Below are 25,657 nucleotides of genomic sequence, written 5' to 3' on the forward strand. Positions count from 1 at the left end.
GATGATTGTCAAGAGTATTAAAAGATGATGTTTAGCAATAAACAAAACATAATAATTCAGTTTTCAATTAAGTTTTGTTATGAACAATAGATATAGATACAATTAAATTCAATTACAAATGTATTATATACATTAATTACATTATTATTATTTATGAACATTAATATGAAAAGCGCTACGCTCTTTTCGCAAACTTTTTCACACACAAAATAAAACCTTACTTTTGACACTAATATCATAAATAGCTATTTTGTGAGAAAATAACTTTGAAAAAATATTCGCAATCCCAGGTCTGACAAGAATATCAATTGTTTTGACGTGCTGTAACTCAGTCCATTATACTAAAAAAATATCAGCCAATTATTTAATGGGGTCTCGTAACGCCCGTGAAAATAGTTTAAATCAACTTATATTAATGTAAATTCCGCTTCTCCAGCATATAATAACAAAGGGTTTTAGGTGCGACTCACCCCTCGAAATTTCCTCTGACGACTCAAACTCCACATAACTGTCTAAAGCCAACCCGGTTGTGTCATATGTCAGTTACCACTCGCATACACTCTCACCAGTGTTGCTTCATGTTGTACAATTTCACAACATGTTGCACTATTTTAAGTTGTGTTGTATCTTTTACACCTATTTTGGAAAATGCCCCAAATTGTACAATTTCAAATCTGATCAATGTTATGAAAAAATCCTTTTTGTTTTTTTTAGTACTGGTAGCCAAGGCCAGTGAGCATTGAAAACTTAATAATATGATTCCGACATCATTCAATTCATTTCTTGCATGGTTTATGCTTTTGATGAAACTTCACACCACACATTTGCTTTGCTTTTGAGTTAAATATAAATGAGAAATATATAATTGTAATTGACAAAAAAAAATAACATACTTTTTTAAGGTTAGGTTATGCTTTAAGCAACAAAACTTATAAAAATATAAGTAATAATTTTGGGTACAACCCCATTAGTAACTAAACCGTAATGTTGTACAATTTCCCCAAAAGTTGTACAATTTTAAGGTAGGTTACCATACTTCTTGAAATTCCATCGGAGCAACACTGACTCTCACCTATTCACAAGATTTACTAACTTACAGATTACTTGTTTCTCTCGCTGGGGATTTATCTGTAGTCAACCATATCACGGGTCTACGAGATTTTTCTTCTGGCAACTCGTAACAGAACTGATTGTTTTTCTCAAACCTTCGTGACTCGTTGCCTTGAAAATCCTCTCCTAAAAATGCGATGCAACTCATTCTTCCCGTTTCTACAATAATCGTCTTTTTCATCGCATTTATTTTTTAATTGGGATCCCCCCTATAACCTAATTATATCACACCAAGAATCCTTTTTTATTCCAGTTTACTTTTTGACCCCCGCGTTCTGGATATGTTCATTTGATTTACGGTGTTATCAAGAACGACATTTTTTCACAACGTAAGAAGAATTCTCGATAATTTCTCTATTCTCTGCTGAAGTATAATAATCTATTTTCCTAACCAAATAAAACCCAATACAACGAAAAATAACATTAGGCATCGAACCCAACTGTTCCAGACACAATGAATTAACATTCAAAGTACTTCTTGATTTTCAGAGGTGGTGCATATGCATTGATTTCTTTATAACTCAAATTAAATATTGAAAATGAATTTGAATCTGTTATCTATACCTATCATACCGTTTATTTTGTTTGAATTTTCAGTGGTTCAAAGTTCATGGATTTAGAAATTGAAAAGCAACGATATAGACAATGAAAGTGTCCCGAAGTGCTATAGAATCAATCAATGAGAAAGAACATTTACAAAGTTCTATAAGAGTAGATGAAATGATGATCTTGGATATAACACTTCTCTACTACAATACACAAACTAGTAGAATTGGAAAAGTGGCTTAATGAAAAGGCAAACGCGTGTAGTAAATTAGTCCTACTTGTCCTCGTATAATTTCTTCATAGGTTTCATCCACGTGAATCTATCCGTGGAGGTTTCCCTAGACAGAAAATACAATCTGTTAGAATCTATTTTCCGTTAATCACCAATGTAAGTATTATCTAATTCCAACATACTTTTCCAAAGAAATGTATGTAAAATATATATAATTTTTAAAATTTTTCTGGTCGTAGATTTAGCCTCTCCATAAAATTTGAGGCTATTCATCGCAATAAATTAAAAGATATTGACAAATAATTATGATTATTTTTTTTAATAAAAATGCTTGGGTATCATTACTATCAACACTATCACTCACTACGTAGTACGTACCACACTGTATCCTGCATCAACAAAACTCAAACGCACCGCCCATGAACGAATGACGAATAAACCATCAACCCCAAATTATAAATGCCATACGTTGCAAGGGAGCCAAGCCTCCGACCGCTTTAAAAAACACAGGCTCCACGAGACCGATCCAACCAGCGACATACGTCCCGATTTGTAATTTCAGTTGCAGAAATTATAGTGTTAGAGGAGGCTAGCCTCCAGTTGGTCTCCGTTAGTGTACGACTGCGTTTGTTTTTTATTTAATTATTCGGACGGGATGCCGTGACGGACCGGGACTGAAAAATATTTCGTTAAATCGTCTTAGTGTTTCTTGATATAATTATTTGTGTATAAAACAGACAGTATTGTATTATAGCAGTGCTTCTTGGTAATATTTTTAATGTTTTTTTAAAGTGTTTTCTTTCAATTTCAAGGTGTTTTTAGGTTTTCACTTTTCGGTAAGTTTTTTTTTCATTTATTATGGATAAGTTGGACGAAATTAAAAAATCTGACGATATAGTCGATTGGTTGCTGACAAATAATTTTAAGTCTTTATCTTATGATAATAAATTTTACATTATTAAAACTCTGGGAAGGCCTCAGATCACCATTGGGATCTCGGAAATTATGAGATATGGTTAAATTGGGGCACCCGGCGATTTTGAAAAAATTTTTGAGTGAACTCACGTATTTTGATGCGTAGATTACGAATCCGAAAGAAAAAAGCGGCGCTCTCCCTTATTTACAAAGTTACGGCTCTTCAAAGTACAGAAAAGAGCAACTTTTCAGCCTTCTTTTTCACAAGATAAACTATTTAAAAACACAAGCATTTATTCACTAGGTCACCTTTACACCTCATTCCTCCTTCCTTGACACTTTTCACTTCAACAATCAACATTTTTCCAATTAAAATGTTAAAAAATGTACGCAGCTGCGTTTTGGTTATATATCTCTGTATTTTACGTTTTTAAGGTACCTAATGACATAGTTGGTATGACTGATGCAAACTTTTGTTTTTAAATTAAATTTTTCATGAGAAAAATATTGATTGTTTAATCGAGAAGTGTCAATTAAGGAGGATTAAGGTGTAAAGGTGACTTACCAAATAAACGCTTGTGTTTTTAAATAGTTTATCTTGTGAAAAAGAAGGCTGAAAAGTTGCCCTTTTCTGAACTTTTAAGGGCCGTAACTTTGAAAATAAGGGAGAGCGCCGCTTTTTCCTTCCGGATTCGTAATCTACGCATCAAAATACATAAGTACACTTTTTTCATTTTTTTTTTCATTTTTTCAAAATCGCCGGGTGCCCTCAACACGAATATTTACCCAAAGTTTCGCATTCACCTGACTAACAATATCCCGTTGGGAAAGTTCTGAAATTCCAAGTATATCCAGAGGTATCCGGAAAAAAACAGAAATTTCGGAAAATGTTTTTTTATTTTTTTCTGGCTTTATTTTTCGAAGGATTTAAAAATAAATTGCACTTTCACATTGCCACTTTTTTTCTGCTACATAACGGTGTTTTCAAATTTGATATCCGACGTTTCGTCTTCCGACCACCATCATCATCATTCTTATGGGCGCTATATTGAATTCTTTCTGTTTTGAATAGAACCATATTTTACCTTTTCAATAATGTATCATAAGTTATCATTCTTTTTAAAAAAATTGAGATATTGAAAAAAAGTTATTCTTATCATAATAGGCTTTGACTTTGATGTTTTTAATTTGACTTTCAATTTGTTACACTCAATGACATTTTGTTATTGTACAAGTCATTGCATTTTTGGCGAAAAATGTCTTTCACGAATGAAGAAAAAAGAGATATGATACAAATTTATTACAAATACGATAGAAACTGTATTAGGACATGGGAAATATATTTAAAATTGTATCCCGAAAGACGACAACGACATCAAACTATGTTCAAGTTATTGGATCAAAATCTCACCGAGTTTGGTTCGTTTGAGAAGCCAATGAAAAAATTCCGAGACAACAATCAAAATTTGATAAATGAGATGTGTATGGGGTAAATTAGACATTTGTGTCCTTTTCAATGAAAATAGAACTTTGAACAAATAGCAATAATTAACTAAAATGTAAAGACAACATGAAACCACAGCAAATGATCAAAATACGCTTCAACAATAATACATTTGTTATAATGTAGTAATGAGAATGGAAAACCTAATATTTATTATGAATAGGTAGGTTAATTTCGACTATTTTATCATTTCTGTAGCTTTCCATTCGGAACCAGTGATTGAAAATTGTACTTAAATATAAAAATTACAAAAAATTCAAATTTCGACTTCTGATATTTCATCAGTTCGGACTTCCATTGTCTACTATAATATAAATTGATTTGAAATCCCTGAAAAAAAATTAAAAAGTTCAACTGAAAAAAAATTTTTCAGGGATTTCGAATCAATTTATATTATATTAGACAATCGAAGTCCGAACTGATGAAATACACCACGAAACATTGTCAAACACCTTCAAACAAACGTTCGAAACGTTGAAATTCGGTATATACGGTCGAAATCGATTTCTGAGCAACTTTTTCAAATGACTCATATCGGTATCTTCAACGCGAAGCAGAATATCGAAAATTTGCCTTTTTCGGGGGATCGCAGTAGGCTGGGTTTGAGGCCGTCACTCGGGCTAACTATTGAGAAAAGTGTGGCCCATGAAGGTCTATTCCTGTACCAAAAATCTAATTTCTGCTTTCAAAAATGACTAAAATGCAGAGGTGTCTTCATCTTAAGTGTGTCACACTGTATACATATATGCTTCTTCGGGGTGCGCATTCTTCAAAGTTCGACGTTTCGCCATCATCACAGATGGCTTTATCAACAATAAGTTAGGTAGGTACATTTTGAGAAACGTTCAACTGACAATCAATACATCAACATTGACAGTTGACATATCATAACAGTTATGATATCAAAACGACAATTGAAGAACATTTTCACACGTCTCCTGTACGTTTGATACCTCAGCTACCACTTTTGAAGATAAATCTGCTAATATAGTATAGTGTTGCCAACGTCTCGGCGTGAAATGCTTCGCTTTGTGTGCGATTCATTCAAAAGTTACAAGTTTTTGTAATTATTTTAATGAAATTTCATATAGTACATTGAATATAAGTTACATTACAACAGAATAAAGGGATGGAAAATCCACTAAAACCAATAAAAAATTAAATTCGATAAAAAATCGACGATTCTAGACACTAAACCCTATTTAACCTCAGCAACCTAACCCCCCAGGGGGCATTATTTAAATCGGTTCGTATCGCTTCGCCTGTAGAACAGTAAATAAGTAACTCGCGTTCCCTGGGACTTCAGTACGTGTCTTTCTACACGATCTTGACCGAAGAATCATCGTACCTGTCAAATGTTACTTTTTTTCGATATAATCTGTTACAAATTTTCTTCGATCAGGAACAACACTGATACTTGTCGTTCTGTGGTTTCAAATGTATTTTAGTTGTTATGTTATTTGTTATTTTCAAAAACTAAAGTAAAAGCAGTTTCAATTTTATGACTGAACAAGTAAATAATGGCTCCAGTTAATAAAATGAAAACGTACGGTCGGTCGAATAGCAGTATTGTGAACAATTCCATCGATGCTTTCAATGTTCTATTTGCAAAAAACATGACCAAAAGGCTTATTGGAAGAAAGAGGAAAAAAAACATGTGTTCAATCAAACCACTACCTCCAAGAACTAGATCTGAAACCATTTTTGAAGATTCCCTCCATGTTTCTACAGAAGATACTTTTGACAAGCTTTTAAAAGGAAATGTTCGTAAAAAAGACAAGGCTCAATCCCAACATGAGGAGTCAAATATTTCGAAATTGCTGCTCAATGAAAGCAAATCCAGATCTGTAACAGGAAGTAAAAGTTTTTACTCCCCAGTTATGACAAGGAGTAGACTGAATGCCAAATTATCAAAGTCCTCAAGCATTCAGGAAATATCTTCTAGTGTAGAAAATAACTCCAACAACTTGACTAACCCATACCAGTATCGATTAACAGAACCAACTGTGGATGGAATAGATGCTAGTCTAGAAGTAGAATCTGCACGGAAAAATAATGATTCTTCAAGTTACATTATTGTGGATAAAATTCCTAGTCTTTTTACTGAAGTGAATAGCTCCCAACCCATTTACAATAATATCTTTACAAAGACATTTCGTGACAAGCAACATATTCATTGCAGTACTCCTATAACCAAATCTCGAGCTATTGTTGACAACCATACTATGTCCCCCATCAAAAATATAAGCTCGCTGGTTAAGGAGTCTTTTGAAGAAATCAAAAAGTGGGATGAGAAGTTTCCAATAACAAATATGATGCAAAATGAAAGTCTTGCAAAAAGATCTTCAAAACCACCTAGAAATAGTTCTGAGGAATGCAGCTTTAAAGGATTCACTAAGCAAGAACAAGATGTGATTCAAATTGATGAGAGTTCTAAAATCAATCCTGAAAGCTATACATCTCCAATGAAATCAGTAGAGAGATCAGATTTTCATTCATCCTCAATGCCCCAAAATCGCTTGATTGTGAGTTTGGATGCTTTTAGTACTTTTGAAAATCAAAATAATTCTCAGAGCTCCAAGGAATCAAATTTGCATTCAGAGACAAATCGCCAGGAAGAATGTGAAACTCCTGTGAATTTCATTACCAAAAGGCGGAAAGTATGTTCAGACAGTCAGTTGAAATTAAGTTCTAGAGAAAATTATGAAAATAGTAGATCTTTTGTGGCGCAAAATAAATCGACAATTGAACAGTCAAAAATGTTTCCTCAAATCTGTGATATTTTGAGTGAAAATAAATCATCCGAGGATGAAAGTGATATGGAAACTATAAGTCTGAAGGAATTAGTTGTTAATTTAAGTAGAATACCTGAATCAATACTCAGGTCTAAAAGGGAAAGCTCTGTCAGAAACAGTTTGTCAAGTTTTGAAGAGTTCTATTCAAAAAGTATCAGAGAAATAAGTCAATGTGAAAATGTAATCAACACTGCCAAAAATGCTCAAGAGGACAAAGATCTCATAGTAAATTTAACTAGAAATCAACATCACATGTTGACCAAATATGTTCCCCAATGTACAAACAAAAAACTTTTGGTTGATCTTACACAAAATGTAGATATTTTTGAGAATTTTTATTCTGAAAATTATAGTGTATCTGATTCAGGAAGCTGTTTAGATACGAATTCAAATACTGGATTCAGTTGTTCAAACAACCACAGTGATGAGTCGGTAATTGAAAGTTCTTTTATAGAAAAACCCAATAAAGTCGTTAAGAATGTATCATCCTTGGTATTATCACATGTAAAAATAAATAGCCAACAAAATGATGTGTTAAATAGTAGCGAGAAAAATACTATTATTAGATCAAACTCATTGTCAAATTCAAGGAGTGAAAATAGTGAAACCATTAAAGTTACATATACAAGTGTGAATTCTTATAAAAATAATATAACTCATACATCAGAACCACATAAATTATCATTTATTAGTGAAACTTCTCTCCAAGAAAGTTATAAAGAACATTCATCTGACATTATTGAAAGTTCAATCCAAGAATGTAGTCCAATTGATGCAGATGGTTTTAAAGTTCCTGCTGCCAAGATTCTAGTATTAAAATCTGGTAAAAATTGGCGACGTTCTTTGTCATTATATAGAAGAAGTAGTATATTAATTGGCAATACAGTAGAAAAACCACATCAAAGGGATATTGGTAAGTTTTAAATATTTTTTAGTTAGCCTGGTATCATAATAGAATGATCATATATGGTTGTTTTAGAAAAATGTTGCAGTCAGAAGGGCGACGTGCCTGAGAAGTATCCAAAATTCAATAGAAGGCTGTCCATAAGAGTAGTACCAGTTGAACAGTTACATCCCACAAGAATCATTAGAGCTACCACACCCTTGAAGGATTACGCATGCAATACAAGTAAGATACCTTTCTTAGTAATTAATTTTATCTTTTATAAACAGCCACAACATATCAATTTGTTGCAACTCTTTCATTAACAATGTCCCTTTCTGGAGGTCCACTTGCTATTTCAACTAAAAAAAACCTACAGCACAATGAAACTTTTTCCTGAAGTACGAAAAATCACTCACTAGCAGCGCTAGTAGTTCGGTAGGAACAAACACTGCCTAATCCTCATATAAACATATGGTAAAGTACATTTAAAAAAGAATGTTTTTAACAGAAGAAGATGTTCCTGGAGCAAAACTAAAATTTGCAACTGTAAAGGATAACAATGTTGTAACATTGAAACACTGGCTTGCATGCCGTAACTTGAAACTTATTGGAAAAAAAGTTAATTAATAGACAGGTTAGTATACAGACTCTAGTAAAAGAGTAGCAGTAGATTGAAACTGTAATAAAAGAAATTTAAAATAATTATGAATTTCAGATTTATTTCTGAGTGAAATATGAATCAAATATAGATGGTAATGAAATAAATTTAATTAAATATAATAAACAAAAAAACCATCATTTATTCAAAAAAAAAAAAATTAAATGATTATTCGAAAGTTAATGAAAATTATTGCACTGCTAATTGCTAATGCTAATTTTGAAAGATTACAATACAAATAATATTACAAATAATATTACAAATAATAATTACAAATTAATAAATGAATATAATTCAATAAACGATTTAGGTTATATCTCATTCTAATCAATGGTAATTAACTATGAAAAATTTACAATTCATTTCATGTTTAGAGCATACATATGAATATTCATTTATTTGTTGCACTGTTAAATCCTCTCTCCTCGAAGCATGTATCCATTTCTCACATCTAACCTCATTAATACGAGGTTTTATAAATGGTATAAAAAATACGTTTTTTTTTCGGATATCGATAATCCGACGTACAATTCGCAAAACAGCAATGCTTTGTTGGCATTATACTAGCACAAAATAATTTTTTATATCAGATTTATATTTTTGAATATTAATATTACGTAAATAACACTGTTTTACTTGTGAATAGTTTATATTTGTACCTACTACTAGTGCTGCCTCTCGTGACAAGTTCACTGTACTATTCTCAGGAAAAAGGCTCATTCAAGTCAATTGATAATGTGCACTGAATATAAGGATTGGCATATGAACAACCCTCATAACATTCTTGCTTAGAATGTACCAAACTAGTCTCTAATCAAATCTCATAATGGAACCGCAGATTTTTTTAATATTCTTGACCTTTGAGACAAATGACAGATGAAAGCAACATTATGATGCGACTGAGAATCTAATACTGAGGATCAGCATAGATATGTAGATAGATAGATAATCTTTATTGGTTCTTTGGTACAAGAACTCTTACGGGAGTAGAACTTGTCAAATTATAAATGTATAAATACAAAATAAAAAAATACATACCTACCAAGAGACATTTCAGACAAATAAAAGAAAAAAAATACAAACTGGTGAATAACTTGAAGTCTATCAGCAAAATATATATATATATATATATATATATATATATATATATATATATATATATATATATATATATATATATATATATATAATGATACCATATCTCAATGTATCCATAGTATGTCAGTAGTGCTGCATTTTGCTAATTATACTTCCAAAGCAAAACAATATCTTAATAAAGTTGTTGCAATATTATTTGGATGACTGTCCTAGATCAATTTTGAGTTAACTATTAAGCCCAGCAAAGACAATTGAGGAGCAGATTCCAGTGTTGTTAATCCATTAAGAACTCATTTGGAAAACTGCTAGTATATGGAATAAACTTCCTGTGAACGTTTTTCCAAATGAATTCAATCTCCTGTGATTCAAATTCAACGTGAATCGCCCCTTTCACCCAGGCATCGCTATTAGAGGGCCTTAATAATTTTCCTATTGTCTTGTGTTTTGTCCTTGCTAAAATTAATATCACTACTAGTACCGTTTCGTGTAAAAGTTATGACTTGCGTTTTATTGGTGTTCAATACCAAGTGATGGGCTGAAAAGTAGTCTTGTAACAAGATCGAGGCAAAGATATTGGTGTTTTGAGAGGAGTCATCGTTTGGACTAAAAACCCACAAAGCAATCATCGGCATTTTGCACCATAAATTCATTCACACTATGAGGTACATTATTAGTGCACAATATGTAGAGGACCCAAGACTGACCCTTGGCGTACACCTCTATTTATTTGATGTTATAATTTCGCTATTTTGGTCCCTTTGAATTTTCCAGGATTTTATTAATTCAAGAAGTAATCCTCATATACCATAAATTAACAACTTGTCACACAGAACTTTATGTTCAACACTATCAAAGGCTTTTGACAAATCCAGATTAACAGCTGTTGTAATTTTTTCTTTGATGAATTCGATTATGTTGCATAAAGCCTGATAAGTTTGCTCTCAAGGTTGATTTCTTTCTCCTGAAATCATTCTGTGTATCAGACAAAATTATTACTTTCCAGAAAGGTTATTAATCTCATGTATATAATTTTATTGAAAATTTAGCTGATGTTAGGAAGAAGTGCGATGGGTCCATAGTTATTGAAAGAACACTTTTGTGTTTCTTGGGTTCTCTTCTTGGATGGTCCCTTTATGAAAGTTTTCCCGTGTGTGTTCTCAGGTATGTTTTCCCAGTACTCTTCAAGTTCCTTATATACCCACTTTCCAATCTGTTTCCGCACCTAAAGACTGGTACTACAGCTGGTTCAGGGCCTATCTATGGATTTGTTAATCCGTATTTGGCACACTCATAACGTTACTGTCAGCCTTTGGTTTGGATGAATCATCGTTTGAGCACAAGCATTTACTGACCTGCGCAGGGAGAAAATAAAAACAAAGGCTTTCAATGCCAGAGTAACTATAAGAGAGAAGAATGGAACTTGTAGTATCAAAAGTTTCGTCTGCTTGTGTGGCAGACAACATTGATTCAAGAATTGAGGAAGTTATTGTTTATTTTCATTTATAATTAATTCCTGAGAGAGCGTAATGCAAACTTAAATTTTGTTTTGTTTAATGAGAAGAAGTCCAGATCGACTCTATTACCACCAATAGCAACTCTAGACAGGAGAGAGTGTTTGCCATAGTTACAATAATGAAAATCTATAGCAAATATTTCTGTATGCCGTGTACTTCTAGAAGGGACCAGTAAGCCAATCTGGGCTAGCAGTGCAGGGCAGTTAATAAGAGAATTTAATAATTGGAATGATAATTTTAAGTAAGTTTCAACTCTACAACTACTTAGCTTAGATATATATGTCGCCCTACGAATATCTTCTAATTAACGGTCCTTCAAAGGCAACTTGAACACCAAAAATTTAAAGAATTTGTTTTGAACCCGTTCAATATTAAGTGCATGATTTTTATATGAGGGCGACTGCAATAATCTAAGAATGATCTTACCATGGTGAAATACAGCATCTTTGTACATTCAATATTCGAGAAGTCCTGGGAAGTACGACAAATAAAGCCTAGCATTCTTGTTGCCATGTTTATAATATGATTATAAGGTAGGTGAAAGTTCGACATATGTTAAAAGTTCCCCCAATATCTTGTTATCATAGTTTATGGAATTTAGTACTTGATAGTATATTTACATTTATTCACGTTGAGACACTTATCATTTTGTGAATATCATTCACTAAATCTAATTAAATTTGTTTGTAATTCTAAGCAATCATCTGAGACTTTGAGATATAACATTCGTCTTCACAGTCAAGGCATTCCGGGTTTCCCAGTTTTTTTATTGGAATTTTGATTGTGGTACACGACTCCTTAATTTCAAAGTTTATATGCCAATTAGCCGAACAACTTTCCTCATCAGACACATTTCATTTCTGAATATAGTACCTGATGTTATGTCGATTACTTCCCTACATTTCATGTTTACCAAGGTAGGTGGTGTGCATTGGCATCACAGCCAATCATGAGTCAATAGCTCTTCTACATGTCTAGTTGATGGAGGGTCTGAACTATTGTAAGAGAAGTATGCTGGTTAAATAATAATTTTCTCAGGCTCACTAGCCATTTTTTATTTAACCGCTATCGAGTCCCTGGACAAAAAGTTATTCAACGGCAATATATTTAATCCTCTTCGGAATAATAATACATGTTCTTCTTATAAATAAACTCCCCTCGGATGTCTTTGATTGTCCCCCTTCAGCCTCAGGATGCTTTAACCAGAGCCATATCAAACTCAACCATAAGCTTTTTATATCAGGACTGACCATGTACTGTCTTTGTGAGTCATAGGATTCGCTCGTAGATTCCTCCTTCTGTTTACACTTGTCAGTTCATTTCCCACGAGTATTCACATTTTAAAACTTCTTTGACATCTGTCAAAGAATTGAGAAATGAAAATTATCAGCAAGGGAAACACTGCGCATAGACTTAAACTTTGTCCATTTCTGAAGACGGAGTTACATTTTGGCCTCCGAAACGCCAAGTATTGTATAATTTCTTAGCTCTTCTTTGATAGACAAAATTATTAAATTCAGTAAGTTACTGATAAATAGAACATTTTTATTTGTGAAAAATACTTTGAATTTACGCAGTAACTTATCTGGGTAAATTAAAAAGTTTGCCCTTTCTACACGTGTATAAAGTTCTCCTTTACAATTTTCATATTCATATTGTTGAAGGTGAAAATACCCAAAGAAGGTCGAAAATAAACTGATTTTCCTCCACGAAAGGACAATTTCAATATTCATTTTCAAACTTTTTTATATGATTAATCTGCCTGGGTCAAATGTTTTTTGAATTCATACCTATTCATCAAATCTATTATTTTCCTTTCAAAGTTTCCTTTCATTGATATTGAAATAAATTTATTGAAATCTATTAAATATTCGTCAGAACTTGACTACCTCTATTTATTATCTATTCTACTTCCTATAACAAAATCATTCAAGATGATGTTCAGTTGCGCAACATTAGAAAATACCTGTGAATGTTTTCGAGATACCTACCTACTGTTTACTAATTTTCAATTGAATACGTGAATTAAAATGTTAATATACTTTTGAGAGACCTTCAAATAAAATAGACAGGTTATTGATTAAATGTCGAGCTAGTCCAAATATAGACGAAATTTTCAAAAATATTTGACAATGGTAAATCATAATAGTCAATAATACCATCCTGAAACATCACTGAATATATATTTTGAATCTTGAAAGTAGAATAATTCACTTCAAACCTACTTAGTGCTTTTTTTAAACATTATTGACGACAATATATTAAGCTGTCCAGGTATTCCTGATCGACCTGATTTACCTATTAGTCACGCAAAACCTTATCTGCGATGTACAAGAAACTTTATTCATGTGTATTATTAGGAAATACTTAAGTGATTCACGTGTATGGATTCAAAGAAACACGTATGCATGAGCATGATGTCTAGTGTATCTTTCATGCAGGTCAGATCACTGATCGTTGTCATGGAAATTCCTCAATATCTGGGTAGTTTCCTATTTGATATTGTGTTTAATTTTCATGTTTCTCCGTTATTTGTCAATAATATAGCCACTGAGCATTATAGTTCTATAGTTGAAAAATTAAATTCCCAGAAAACCTGCACCGCAGGTGTACACCTAAATGCCTTCTAATGCAAATCTGCTCTTTCGATGCAATGCGTAGATATCTTTCTGCCTAGTTGAAATTTTTACTCAGACCCAACAAAATATTTTCCGTTCTCCTTTGGATGAAATTAACCGAAAGCTAGAGATGCGAGATGAATATTCCTTATTATTGAACCCTTCCACTCAACTTGCTACTACGCATGGCCAGACTCCTCCTGTCCATAGGGAACAGAAGTTTCGTCCGAGGGCGCAGCTGTCTTGCACGAGGCAATGCTGCCACTTTTTCTTGAAAAAAAAATTCAATTTTTAACTGGACGACTCCTTCTCGGGAGGCTTTCGGGTAAAACTAACACATCTATGATCGAACCAACGACCTGATAGCCTGGTTACTGGCGAAGAGGGCCGCCAATCCTCCCAATACGTCTTTCACTTCAATATTTATTCGAACTCAACGTTATTTTAGAATACACCTTTTGGACTCCACTCCGACCACGACATCCACGTGTCATCTTTGAGGGCAGTCGTTAACGGTATAACCGTCCTCTGTAGCGATCGAAGAGGAAGTTCATTCTTTGTTGCCGTTTGAGAAAGCCTTCTCGTTGAAACGCACTATACTGTCACTATACTTGAGAAAGTCCTCTGGGAAGGTTTTTCAAATGTTCCAAAACCTGCCAAATTTTGACACTGATAATATAATTATTGATTGATTCAATAATTTGTCTGTCTGTTTGTCTGTGTTTGTTTAAAAAACTGTCATTTTTGTGGTAGTAGTTGTGGTAGTCCTAGTCTTAAAATTGATCAGGCGTTAATTTATTGAGAAAACGATTGAAACTAAAACTGAGACTTCAGACAAGGACTATCATGATAAAATGGCTATTTCTAAGTTAATTACACCCATGAGCTTTCTGGCCTGTAATGAAGATCTCCAATCACGTGTTTCCTGTTCGGAGCAGCACAGGCGCACCGCGAATACGAAGATCGGACAAACACAGAGTTGCCAACTCTAGCGGAATTTCCTCGACAGTAGCGGCATAGCGGATTTGAAACATAAAGTAGCGGAATTTTCTACAAATAATCAATATTGAAAAAAATTTGAAAGAAGAAGAGGCAGTGGACAGCACTCGAAACTGACAGTTGACACTTGAATAATTGAATGATGAGAGAGAAGAAAATATTTTTGGATATTTTCTTTCATATCATAAACCATAAAAGCATATAACCTCCAATATCTTGAAACTGAAAGTCTCAACTGTCTCGACTATTAGGAATTATATGGAACAAATTACAGTGGAAATTGAAGAAAGTTCATCTGATTGTAGCATGAGCGAAAAAGTTACCGCAGTTGAAATTGGCGTGAACGGACATGTTAAAAAAAATACAAAAAGTCTGGAAAACAAACTTTTTCTTAACATTGGTTGTCTGATTCCAACTTGAAAGAATGGATAATACCTGTCATGAATGATCGTTCAAGAGCTCAGTATGACTATACGTATACGTGAACAAATTGATATTTATTTTTACTTTTCAAAATCATTAATGCAAGCTAAGAAATATTTGGCCAAGAAGACAGCTTTCAAAAATGAACTACTGTAAATTTAGAAAAATTGGTACCATCTACTGAGTTGCGCGGTTGAAAATTAGCATAATCCTGATTCCTGACATTAGTGACATTTCAGTTTTGTGGTATTTGAACGGTACACAAACTGTAAGTTTTGTGGTATATAATTTTGAATAGAGCGCATTCGTGAACTGATTGCGTCACAGATATACAAGCGTAGCGGAATATGAAGCAGTGTAACGGAATTTTGGTTCATGTGTAGCGACTTTATAGTTCATTCAGTTGGCAACACTGCACGAACAACAAAATATAAAGGTGTCTACTAGTCTACGCAGCGTAGCGCATAGATTTTAGTGATTGTATATTGTATTTAACTTTTACTAAACGGCAAGTTCAGCGGTCAGGTTCAACTGTTCATCTTCAGCTAATTGTTTTTGAATCTGAATCTAAAAATCAATTTTTAATATCAGGAGATTGTAATATTCCTCGTGCGCAACAAATTTCCAAATTTAATTGCATGCATTTCTGTTCCGAAAGTTCGAGTTTGAGGAAGTGTATGCAAATTTTCACGTATGAACCTTTATCAGGTTATGTACCAGAGCAAGTTGTCCTCGAAGATAATTTGGAAAATAACCTTAGATGTCTATCGTTGAGTGGAAGAAGCTCTGTAACACAAAATCCATTACCTGCTCCTGTCACTGCTAGAGAAATCGTATTGAGAAGATGTGGACAAACGGAACCCATACCATTTTCAGAATGCTATCCGGAAAGGTAATTATGTTGATTTTTTTGCATAAATATTTAATTTAACAATGTTTGCAACTATGCAAAATTGAGCATTCTCGAGCTCAGAATTTTGTCTAGGCAAACTTTGTAGGTATCAGCTAGACCACCCAATTGTCAGTTATTTTTCAGGAAATGAGATCATGTTTAATTTTATAGTAATTTTATATTTACTTTGTATGCTAGATAAGGGTCAGTTGTAAATTGTTTGAATTTGATGAATTTTCCAAATATTCATAATTACACCACTGAAGGTGTTGTTTTTTTAGGGAGGAAAATTAGTTTTTTAAGGTTAGGAGTTAACTCTGAAGTGAAAAATGATTTTCAACAACAACAAATTCCCTTATGCTTGGCAAATATGTAATCTTTCAATGGCCTATATTCATTTTATGAAATATTATAAAATGTAGCAGCTCTCAATAAGTCCATGCCATGTAATGAAAAATTATCTGACATTGCTGGATTTTTACAATACCAAGTTATGTTCCCAATTAAATTGGCTGAAAAGCTGTAGGAATCTTCTTCATCGCATGATAAAAAAATCTCGAGAATGTGAAAGTGCCAAGTCAGTTATTTTTCCAAAATGTGCTGAACAAATGTTAACGTCATCAGAGCTCGCTAGGAATTGATTATTGTCTTTGCACTAAGTTAGTATTGCACGTACCTCTAGCACTATCTACAACACACAACAGGCAGAAGGGATTATTCAAAGATGGTGCAAAACTGCATGTTTCAATTTGAAATATTTATCTTATATATTTTCAGTGTTACAGATATATTTTGTGACAAGGTTATGGATATGTTTTAACAATTTCAATTACTACTTTTATCTTTTACTTACCACGTTTTCTAGAGTTACATAGAAATTAAATTTCTAAGGTTGAAAGCATATTGTTGGTTTTTTAATTTTTCCCAAAGCACTTCTCATTTTCAGAAAATACTCCCTTTCTTCTATGTTGCAAATTTTATTTTTCTGCAATCGAGGTAATCGAGGCAAATATGTTTATTTAAATTCATTCAAAGTACTTGTTATTCAGATAACAAGTAAATCACTGATAGAATTGTTGGTAAAACCAAGAATTACAAATGAATCATGAACCAATATTTTTGTCTGTTTTTGTATTTTCATCTGCTACAAGTTTTGATTGCGCTCAGATCAGGTTTCGTGTTAATTTGGTTAAAAGACAATTATAATTGGAAGTTTTTTTATTTGGCCAACCTACAATCATGACATTGTTAATATGATCTGATTTCCGGTAATCTCTTGACTTGAAAGCTGATAAAATATGACAACAAACAAGCTTATAAGATATTCTTTAGAAATAAAACATAAAATTGAACTGATATTGAACCTTTTCTTTTTTTTTAGCGTACTTCAGAATTGCCAGAAAATAGGGGAAGGGGTTTATGGAGAGGTATTCCTCTTCAAAAAACCCAAAGGAGGCACATCTGTAATGAAAGTTATTCCAATAGAAGGCGACCAAATAGTTAATGGAGAGAGGCAGAAAAAGTTTGACGAAATTCTTTCTGAAGTAATAATAGCAATGTGAGTACAAATATTGTCAATGCATTCTTGAAGAGTAACAACTTTTACTGCATTGGACATGAAACATATATTCATTTACTTACAACTTATTTGCCAACGTTTCGCGGCATTTGCTGACATTTTCAGGGTTATTATAAAAAATAAATTAATGGAAATGAATATAATTTGTTGTACATTTCCAAAAAACTTTCGATGGTGACATGGTTAAAAGTTTTCTGGGATCCTCAACATAGCGACAAATGTTGAAATGTTGGCAATGTAAATCTATTTATTTATTTATTTATTCAAAGGCAGAGCCAATTCACAAAAACATATTTACCAAAGTGTGTGGTATTTTTAAATGCTCATGTCTGATGTCTACATTACAATTTACAATTTTACAAAACATTTAGCAAAGTGTGAAATACAAAATAATAAATAAATCCTTATGTCTAGTGACTATATTATTAAAAGATTAGACAATTCTGGTACTTACAAGAAAAAAAGATGTAACAAATCTGGTACTTAGAAGGAAAATGGTAAGGTAAAGAAAAGCTTCGAAAACGCTATAGCCTTTTCAATTAATTTTTGAAGACCTGAAGTGATACATTAAACAGATCTAAGTTATTATTATATTGATTTCCCAGCTTCAAAATACGAGGCATCGGACTGTTCAAAGCATAATTGGTATTGAAAAAATTTATATGAAAAAATTCTGGTTTTCTCTTATATTTTTGTTTGATATGAAAAGTTATTAGTTGAAGTAGTTCTGTGCAGTTTACCTCATTATTTATTAATTTGAAGAGGACACTCAAGTTCATAGAAATTTTCCTATCTTCCAATAATTTTTTATTTAACTTTGTTAAGAGTTGACTGTACTCATATTCATTTCGTTGACTACCAAAGTCAAAAGCACAATTCTTTAAGTATTTCTTTTGAACATTCTCAATCAAATTGTTATTTACATTATAGTATGGGTCCCATATAATCGAACAATATTCAAGAATGCATCTTACGAAAGCACAATATAAAATCTTTCTAGTTTCAATTGAAAAATCAGTAGAAATTTTCAACACAAAACCCAGCATTTTGAGACTTTTTGCCACAATTTCTGATACTTGAAGATTAAAATTAATTTCGCTATCAAATTTAACTTCCAGATCGCGAATAAATGTTTCTCTTTTAAGAACAATATTATTCAATATATATTCAGGGAATATTGGACTTCAAATTTTAGCGAACGTAATGATTTGATACTTATCAATGTTTACCTCTAACAAATTATGTGTACACCACATGGAAAAGGTTTCGAGATCTTTTTGAACTAATTCAGCATCTTCCCGGCAAGTAATTGCCCAATAAAGTTTGAGATCGTCAGCAAACATAAGAAATTCTGAATATTTGGAAACAAACTCTATGTCCAATGCAAACAAGTTGAACAGCAGTGGGTCCATATGGGATCCCTGCGATCATGTTCAATTAACAGCGAATACCTTGCAATCATACACATTTGAATCTGAAAAACACTGATTCATCAACTCCTTATGTGCTTGAAAAATATAAAAACCTTCCGAATGAAACTGTCAAACTGATAGGGAGAAATATTCATCAGTTCTGGTTTGAAATTACAAAACAAATATATATTAACAATTTACTCATAATAGCACAAACAAAAGATATGAAATTAGTGGGTAAAATGATTATCACATATTGAAATACCTCTTGCGTTTTTGTGACTTCAATATGTTAGGGATTTTCATCAAGTATCAGCCAATTCTATCATAGGGTCTTAATTTAAATAAGGTATTCCTGAATAAAAAGTTTTTGTTTTTTTCTTTTCAGCCACACATAGCTACAGATTTTAATATCATCTGCAATCAGCATACATTTTGAATGTTTGATTACTTCTTCAGTATCATTGATGAAAATAATGAACAAGAAGGGGCCTAGGTGGCTTTCTTGTGGCATTCCTGACGTGACATAAATCTCCTCAGACATGAAACTCTTGACTTTTATATATTCATTTCTATCCACAATAAATTTCTGTAAAACCCTATCACTTCAAATTTCCCAAGCAATACTGTATGATTGAATGTGTCAAATGCCTTGGAAAGGTCTATGTAAATTACATCCACTTGGTACTTTTATTCCAAGGTATTCAGCACAAATTGGGTTAACGTTAACAAGTTTGTAGTTGTTGATTTACCCAGGCAAAAACAGTGCTGCACTTGTATATTAACTTGGTTCAATGGACTTTTCATTTGATCACAGATCAAACTCTATAATAGTTTTGGGATCGTACTTATAATTTTGATCAGTATATAATGTTTTATATTTGCTTTATCCCTTGACTTGAATATTGGCCTGATAAAACTAGATTTCCACGAACGTGGAAATTGTCCAAAACTAAAGGATGCAGTAAATAGTTGGAAAATGGTTTTTCCAAGGTGAATCTACATTTGTTCAATAATAAAGGAGTTATTTCGTCAGGTACTAGACCTCTATTCGAGTCTAATTGGTGGTATAATATATTTAAAAAGGTTTTCAAGCTGAAGTTGCAGGAATTCATATTGATAGTTTTCTCGCAGTTGAATTCTAATAAATGAGCATTTGCAGCATCTTGTTTGTAGACTGATTGGAACTGTCTTGTAAAGCCATTAGCAATTTCGTTTCCTATTATATATGATTGATGGGTGTCAGTGAATAGCTTTAACTGCAATTTGTATGAATTGTAATCATTGTGTGAGGCTCTTATTTCTTGTTTGTTTGGTTCAACTTCTCTTTCAAGAAAAGTATTATATCGGGAATGTGTGAATTATAAAAACTAAGGCGCCTAATAATCATATAATTACACCTAAATTTTTTATTTTTTTAGAATATATAAAATTGAATGCACAAGGAGTGATTTCAAACGAACAAACATTTCTGCAAATATTTTTTTAATGTGTAAAAATGGATATTGAGTACCTGAAGTATAGCTTTTATCTGATCTTCGTTTTCAGGGAGCTGAGTAACCTGAGGAAAAACAACAAAAATGCCACATGTGCTTTTTCAGAAGTCCAGAAAATCCAGTGTGTTCGGGGGCGTTATCCAGAAAAACTCCTGGACCTGTGGGAGTTATATGAAGAAACCAGTGGATCAGAAAATGACTGCCCGGACATTTTCAGAGAAGACCAACTCTACATTGTCCTCCAGTTGGCAAATGGTGGCAAGGATTTGGAATCTTATATATTCAACAATGCCTGTCAAGCTCATGCCATGTTCAAACAAGTAAGTTGATAAGTATTTGAATGGTGTAGGGGCATATTACTGGTTGGTCAGATTTGGCTGCTCTCAAATTAAAGTAGGTCAGGTTGTTTACAATCTGAAAAAACAGAATTTTATACAGAATTATTCGAAAATAAAAAAGATAATAAATTTAAAGAGTGGATATTTTTCAAATTGAAATCATCAATTTTAATATGAGAATGAGCATAGATGAAGTAAAAATAAGAAAATAAATATTCAGGCATCAAGTTTCAAAAGTTTCAAATTGTTCAAAAACAACCTAAAGCTGTTTAATTCTGTTTTTCCGTTAATCAGCTGTCGTCCCCATACGACTCTCAGAAGTTGAGAAACTTGTGCGAGCTAAGGACTAACAAGGTCTTACCTTTTAACGTGTGATTCCTAACACGGTTGCAGAATCATCCCAGCTTCAACGAGATAAATTCTCTTGAGAAAAATATCTGGTCGAGGCGGGAATCGAACCCACGGCCTTCCGATCGTGAGTCGGACGCACTACCACCGCGGCCAATTCCACAACCCGTTACTCAAAATATGTCTTTAGAATATTCTGCCCGGCTTTCGAAAGTGAAACATACTTTTTAATTCGACAAATGGGTTGACAATCTTCTAACTATCAAATAAAATGGAATGTTCGTTATTATTGTTGGAGAAGAATAGAAGAAAATAAAAGAGACTGATGTGATTTTCATTTTTATTTCATTTGAAATTTTCGAGTTTGTCCACATTTAAATTTCATAAGTATAATAACAGATAGTCGGAGGTGAAGGGATTGTCAAAATTTTGTAGCTTGGTTGGCAAAACTGTCATCTATACTCATGCGGAAAAAATCATATATGTGGATAACATACCTCATACATATCTCACAAGGTTATCATTGTAAACAAACTTATGGCTTGAACAGCCACCTTATTCACCTGATATGGCTAGGCTGATTTCTTCCTTTTTTTAAGACATAAGTTACCACCTCGAGAGAATTCACAGCACATTTTTAAGTCAATTCCAAATAATTCCAATTTTTTTTATGATTGGGTTGTTCATTGGCGTACATGTTTTATTTTGGAAGGGTCTTACTTTGAAGGCGATACAATAAATTTCGATGAATAATACAAATTTTGCATTTCATTGACCAATTCCCGGTAATTTTGACATAATAAAATAGCTTCTTCGGGCGTATTCACTAATAACTAAATTATTCCTACTTAGTGCTCATATCCATTAATTAATAATTTGAATAACAATGACTTTTACTACTGTCCACACTGAATTATTGTCCTTGTTTTTATTGAATATGCTCAAATTATTAAGATGGATAGTCCTGGTTCATAACTTGTTTGCATAGTTTTTTTTAAAGAATGGGTAATATCCGCCCTGTTGCCAGTAATTTTTTTTACGGAACTCTGTTCTCTGAAAATTGATTTCCTGTAGTAGCCTGTGAAGCATACTTTTGAAAGCTGCTTCTTTATGCTGATATGGATGTGTCGAGGAATTATATAAGACAATCTACCCACATAAGATAGTTTGTGGAGCATTGCAAAACCATATTTATTATCAATTTTAGTGATAGTCAAGTCTAGCAACTTTTTTGAATAATTGTGAAGTAATTTTTTTAGATAGGATCTTCCTTCAAGTTTATACTTGAAAGAAATGCCCGGATGATCTTGAGTTTGGAAAGATTTTTTATTTATATTCCTCAATTTTTCTTTCTTTGGAAATTATGACATTCTTCAATTATTTTAGGTTGCCTTAGCACTAGCAGTTGCTGAAAATCAATTATTTTTCGAACACCGTGACCTACATTGGGGCAACGTGCTGCTATCTACTGTGGAAAAAAATAAAGTGGTCAATTTTTGTCTCGATGGGGAAACTTTCAATATCCAAACGAAGGGCGTTGAGGTTGCCATTATAGATTTCACCCTTTCAAGAATCGAATATGACGGTGTGGTCATTTTCAATGACTTGGCTTTGGATCCTGATTTGTTCAACGCTGAAGGAGATTATCAGTTCGAAGTATATAAGCTAATGCAGAAGAAAAACAGGTGAGAGGGTTTACAAACTTTTTTTTTTCATTTCATAAAAGTACTTACTGATTTTATTTTATTTTTCAGAAATAATTGGTTGGAGTACGAACCTTACACAAACTTGCTGTGGCTACATTACATTTTGGACAAAGCCATAACTGCCTTACGGTACAAAAACGCACAATCAAAAATACACAAAGATAACTTGATGAAACTCAAACAGCTTTACAATGAAGTGTTGAATTACAAGAGTGTAAAAGATTTTGTTTTTAATTGTCTGTTGTAAATTGAAATGTATTCTTCATATTTCATTGATTGTATAGTTTTATATTGTTTTGAGTTTTATAAATTGAATTTGTATGTGTATCTTTTTTGTAAATACTGACGTTACACACTTGAGTTTTATTCAGTTTTTTTTTTTTAGATGAATAAGTACTGCTGGGTGGCATTTGAGATGCTCTTATAATAGTACCTGGATCATTCTTAGTTTCAGTGAAATTCACATATCAGTTAACTTGAAAAAAATGCACCTCTTGTAGGTATATTTTATAAAATAATAAATATTCATCTATTTGAATATTTTGAAACAAAAAACATTCGGTAATATGTAATATGAAATCAATTCAATTCATGGTCATAATACACGGCGAATGCAAAATATAGTTTCACAACCACACAAAAGCAAACTTGGTCAAAAATGTATTTTTCATAATTTAGGTAATTTATATAATGAAATTTTTAGAAATATAAAAATAATTAATTACACGAAACTTGAAACAACTAAAATAGTATATTTTGGAATAAAGTGACAATTTTGTAGTAAAAAATGATTTTGTTTCTTGTATTATTCTGGGTATGTTCTTTTTTTTTTAATAAATGCGTTACATTGTCCCCACTATAAACATGTTATATTTCTTGAGAATAGTTTAATTCATTGTCATTATAATTATGCTAGTCTCAACATGATCAAGTTTTCTAAGGTTATGAATGATGAATATACATTCTCTACTCTAATCAACTCAAAATCAATAGTTTTGTGATAGCATTAAAAGTTTACTTATTTAAAAAAATCTCGGTTCTACACTGTAGGTTTACTAATGAATGAGAAACATCTGCGAGACTAATCTCTGAGGTATCTTACATGAGTGTCTGTCGGACATTATTCAATATCCAGCATGTTATTATTCGGGGAAGTAGTTGATTTCCAACAGGCATTTACTAGAAACTACAGTGTAGGTGGTTGGGAGAGATGAGTATTTCAAGATCAGTTCTCAAATATTTATTAATGAGCGGTAAAAGTTTTTATGTGAAAAATTACTTCTATATTCTTATTTTTTATGCTATCTCACCTTTTCTCAGCTTCTTCCTTTTTCTTCCAAATGTGTAGTCTTTTCACAAGGGGACAACCGTTGAAAATAAAATAATTTGAAATTCCTAGATATTCAAATTGATATATTTTTTCAACTTTGGCTACAAATATACATTGATATTGTTACAATCATTGATAACAGACTTGAACGAGGGGGCATACATTTTATGCTTGTGCCTATTTTGAACCATGGCTTGCATTACCTCAAATGTATTTTGTGTATATTGCTATTTCAAATGAAACACAAGTTGGTGTTTTCAAAGACAAATGATGAAATCAAAATACATAAAATATCTCGTATTCAAAAAAACACTGTAATGTGAGATTTCCTCCTGACAGAGGTTTTGTAACTGTTGCTTTGTTATAATGGATTTTCATAAAGTATCGGCCATTTCTATCATACATAGAATATCCTGATGTGGTGCCATCTATTAACATGGTTACAAAGTTGGCTCCAGATTTTTTGGCAAAACAGAAGTGAATCGGTTTCAACACCATGGTTTCTATGCATCTTGGATGAAATCTAACAGTTTTTTTCACTTAATTATAAAGCCAGCCATCGTTGTGACAGGAAAAATTATCTCTGCCTTTATTTATCAACAAAATTCTGCACAGTATTCAATAAATTGAATAATTCTTCAACAGTGAAATAATACCTACAAATGAGACAATGACACAATTCACGACGTCTGATTTTTTTATACTTGATTTAATTAATATTTTCATTCATCTACACCACTTTTGTTGATTATTTTTATATTTTTTTTATTATTTGTCAAATAAATCACAAACGATTGAAACTAAATTCTAAACTGATCAATAATGATGGTTGAAAAATTTCCTTCAAACCATAAAAATCTATATGTATGTATGGTATACCTGTATAAAACAGTTTTTTCTGGCAAGAGTGACGCACATTTGTGAAAAGTACTAATTAATGTTTAAATCGCTGAAGAATATATTTATTGATTCAAATTTAGGTTATCTACAGAATATTAGGTGGTTTCAAAAGTTTTGTCCGTTTTAATGTATGTTTTTGTATCTCTATAAATATTTATTTTAATATACTGATCAATAGAGAATTTTCTACTCTATTCATTGATGCTGTTAATTTTTTGCATATGATGTAGTTAACTGATTTTCGACCAATTTTTTTGCGAATTCAAATTGAACCAAAGCACTGACGAAACAACCTGAAAAATTAAGTAGGCATTTGGAAATTATAGTATTAATGAACGCACTGTTTGGCGTTGGTTTG

At 32.3% G+C, this 25,657-nt stretch overlaps 1 protein-coding gene and 1 non-coding gene across 2 annotated transcripts; one reads left to right on the forward strand and one right to left on the reverse strand.

The window, feature by feature from the left end:
* The first annotated feature begins 5,686 nt into the window (after nt 1–5,686).
* Nucleotides 5,687–23,429, forward strand: Haspin (haspin). The gene is made up of 7 exons (XM_023172791.2): nt 5,687–8,015; nt 8,082–8,231; nt 16,007–16,190; nt 17,572–17,748; nt 20,730–20,997; nt 22,750–23,048; nt 23,118–23,429. Exons 1-7 carry the CDS (start codon nt 5,828–5,830, stop codon nt 23,314–23,316), a joined length of 3,465 nt encoding a protein of 1,154 aa, XP_023028559.2. The 5' UTR covers nt 5,687–5,827; the 3' UTR covers nt 23,317–23,429.
* Nucleotides 21,454–21,530, reverse strand: TRNAV-CAC (transfer RNA valine (anticodon CAC)). The gene has a single exon. It is a non-coding gene; the product is annotated as a tRNA-Val (tRNA).
* Nucleotides 23,430–25,657: the final 2,228 nt, after the last annotated feature.

Source organism: Leptinotarsa decemlineata, unplaced genomic scaffold (assembly GCF_025532065.1).
Source record: "Leptinotarsa decemlineata unplaced genomic scaffold, Ldec_3_MD MMD2_tig00026328_RagTag_RagTag, whole genome shotgun sequence".
Taxonomy (NCBI): domain Eukaryota; kingdom Metazoa; phylum Arthropoda; class Insecta; order Coleoptera; family Chrysomelidae; genus Leptinotarsa; species Leptinotarsa decemlineata.

What these genes read in the sequence shown, in the direction of transcription:
- Haspin (XM_023172791.2), top strand. Translation starts at nt 5,828, where the DNA reads ATGGCTCCAGTTAATAAAATGAAAACGTACGGTCGGTCGAATAGCAGT. An exon ending in TCAGAATGCTATCCGGAAAG is followed by an intron (nt 16,191 to 17,571) that starts GTAATTATGTTG and finishes CTTTTTTTTTAG; the next exon opens with CGTACTTCAGAATTGCCAGA. An exon ending in TCTGAAGTAATAATAGCAAT is followed by an intron (nt 17,749 to 20,729) that starts GTGAGTACAAAT and finishes CTTCGTTTTCAG; the next exon opens with GGAGCTGAGTAACCTGAGGA.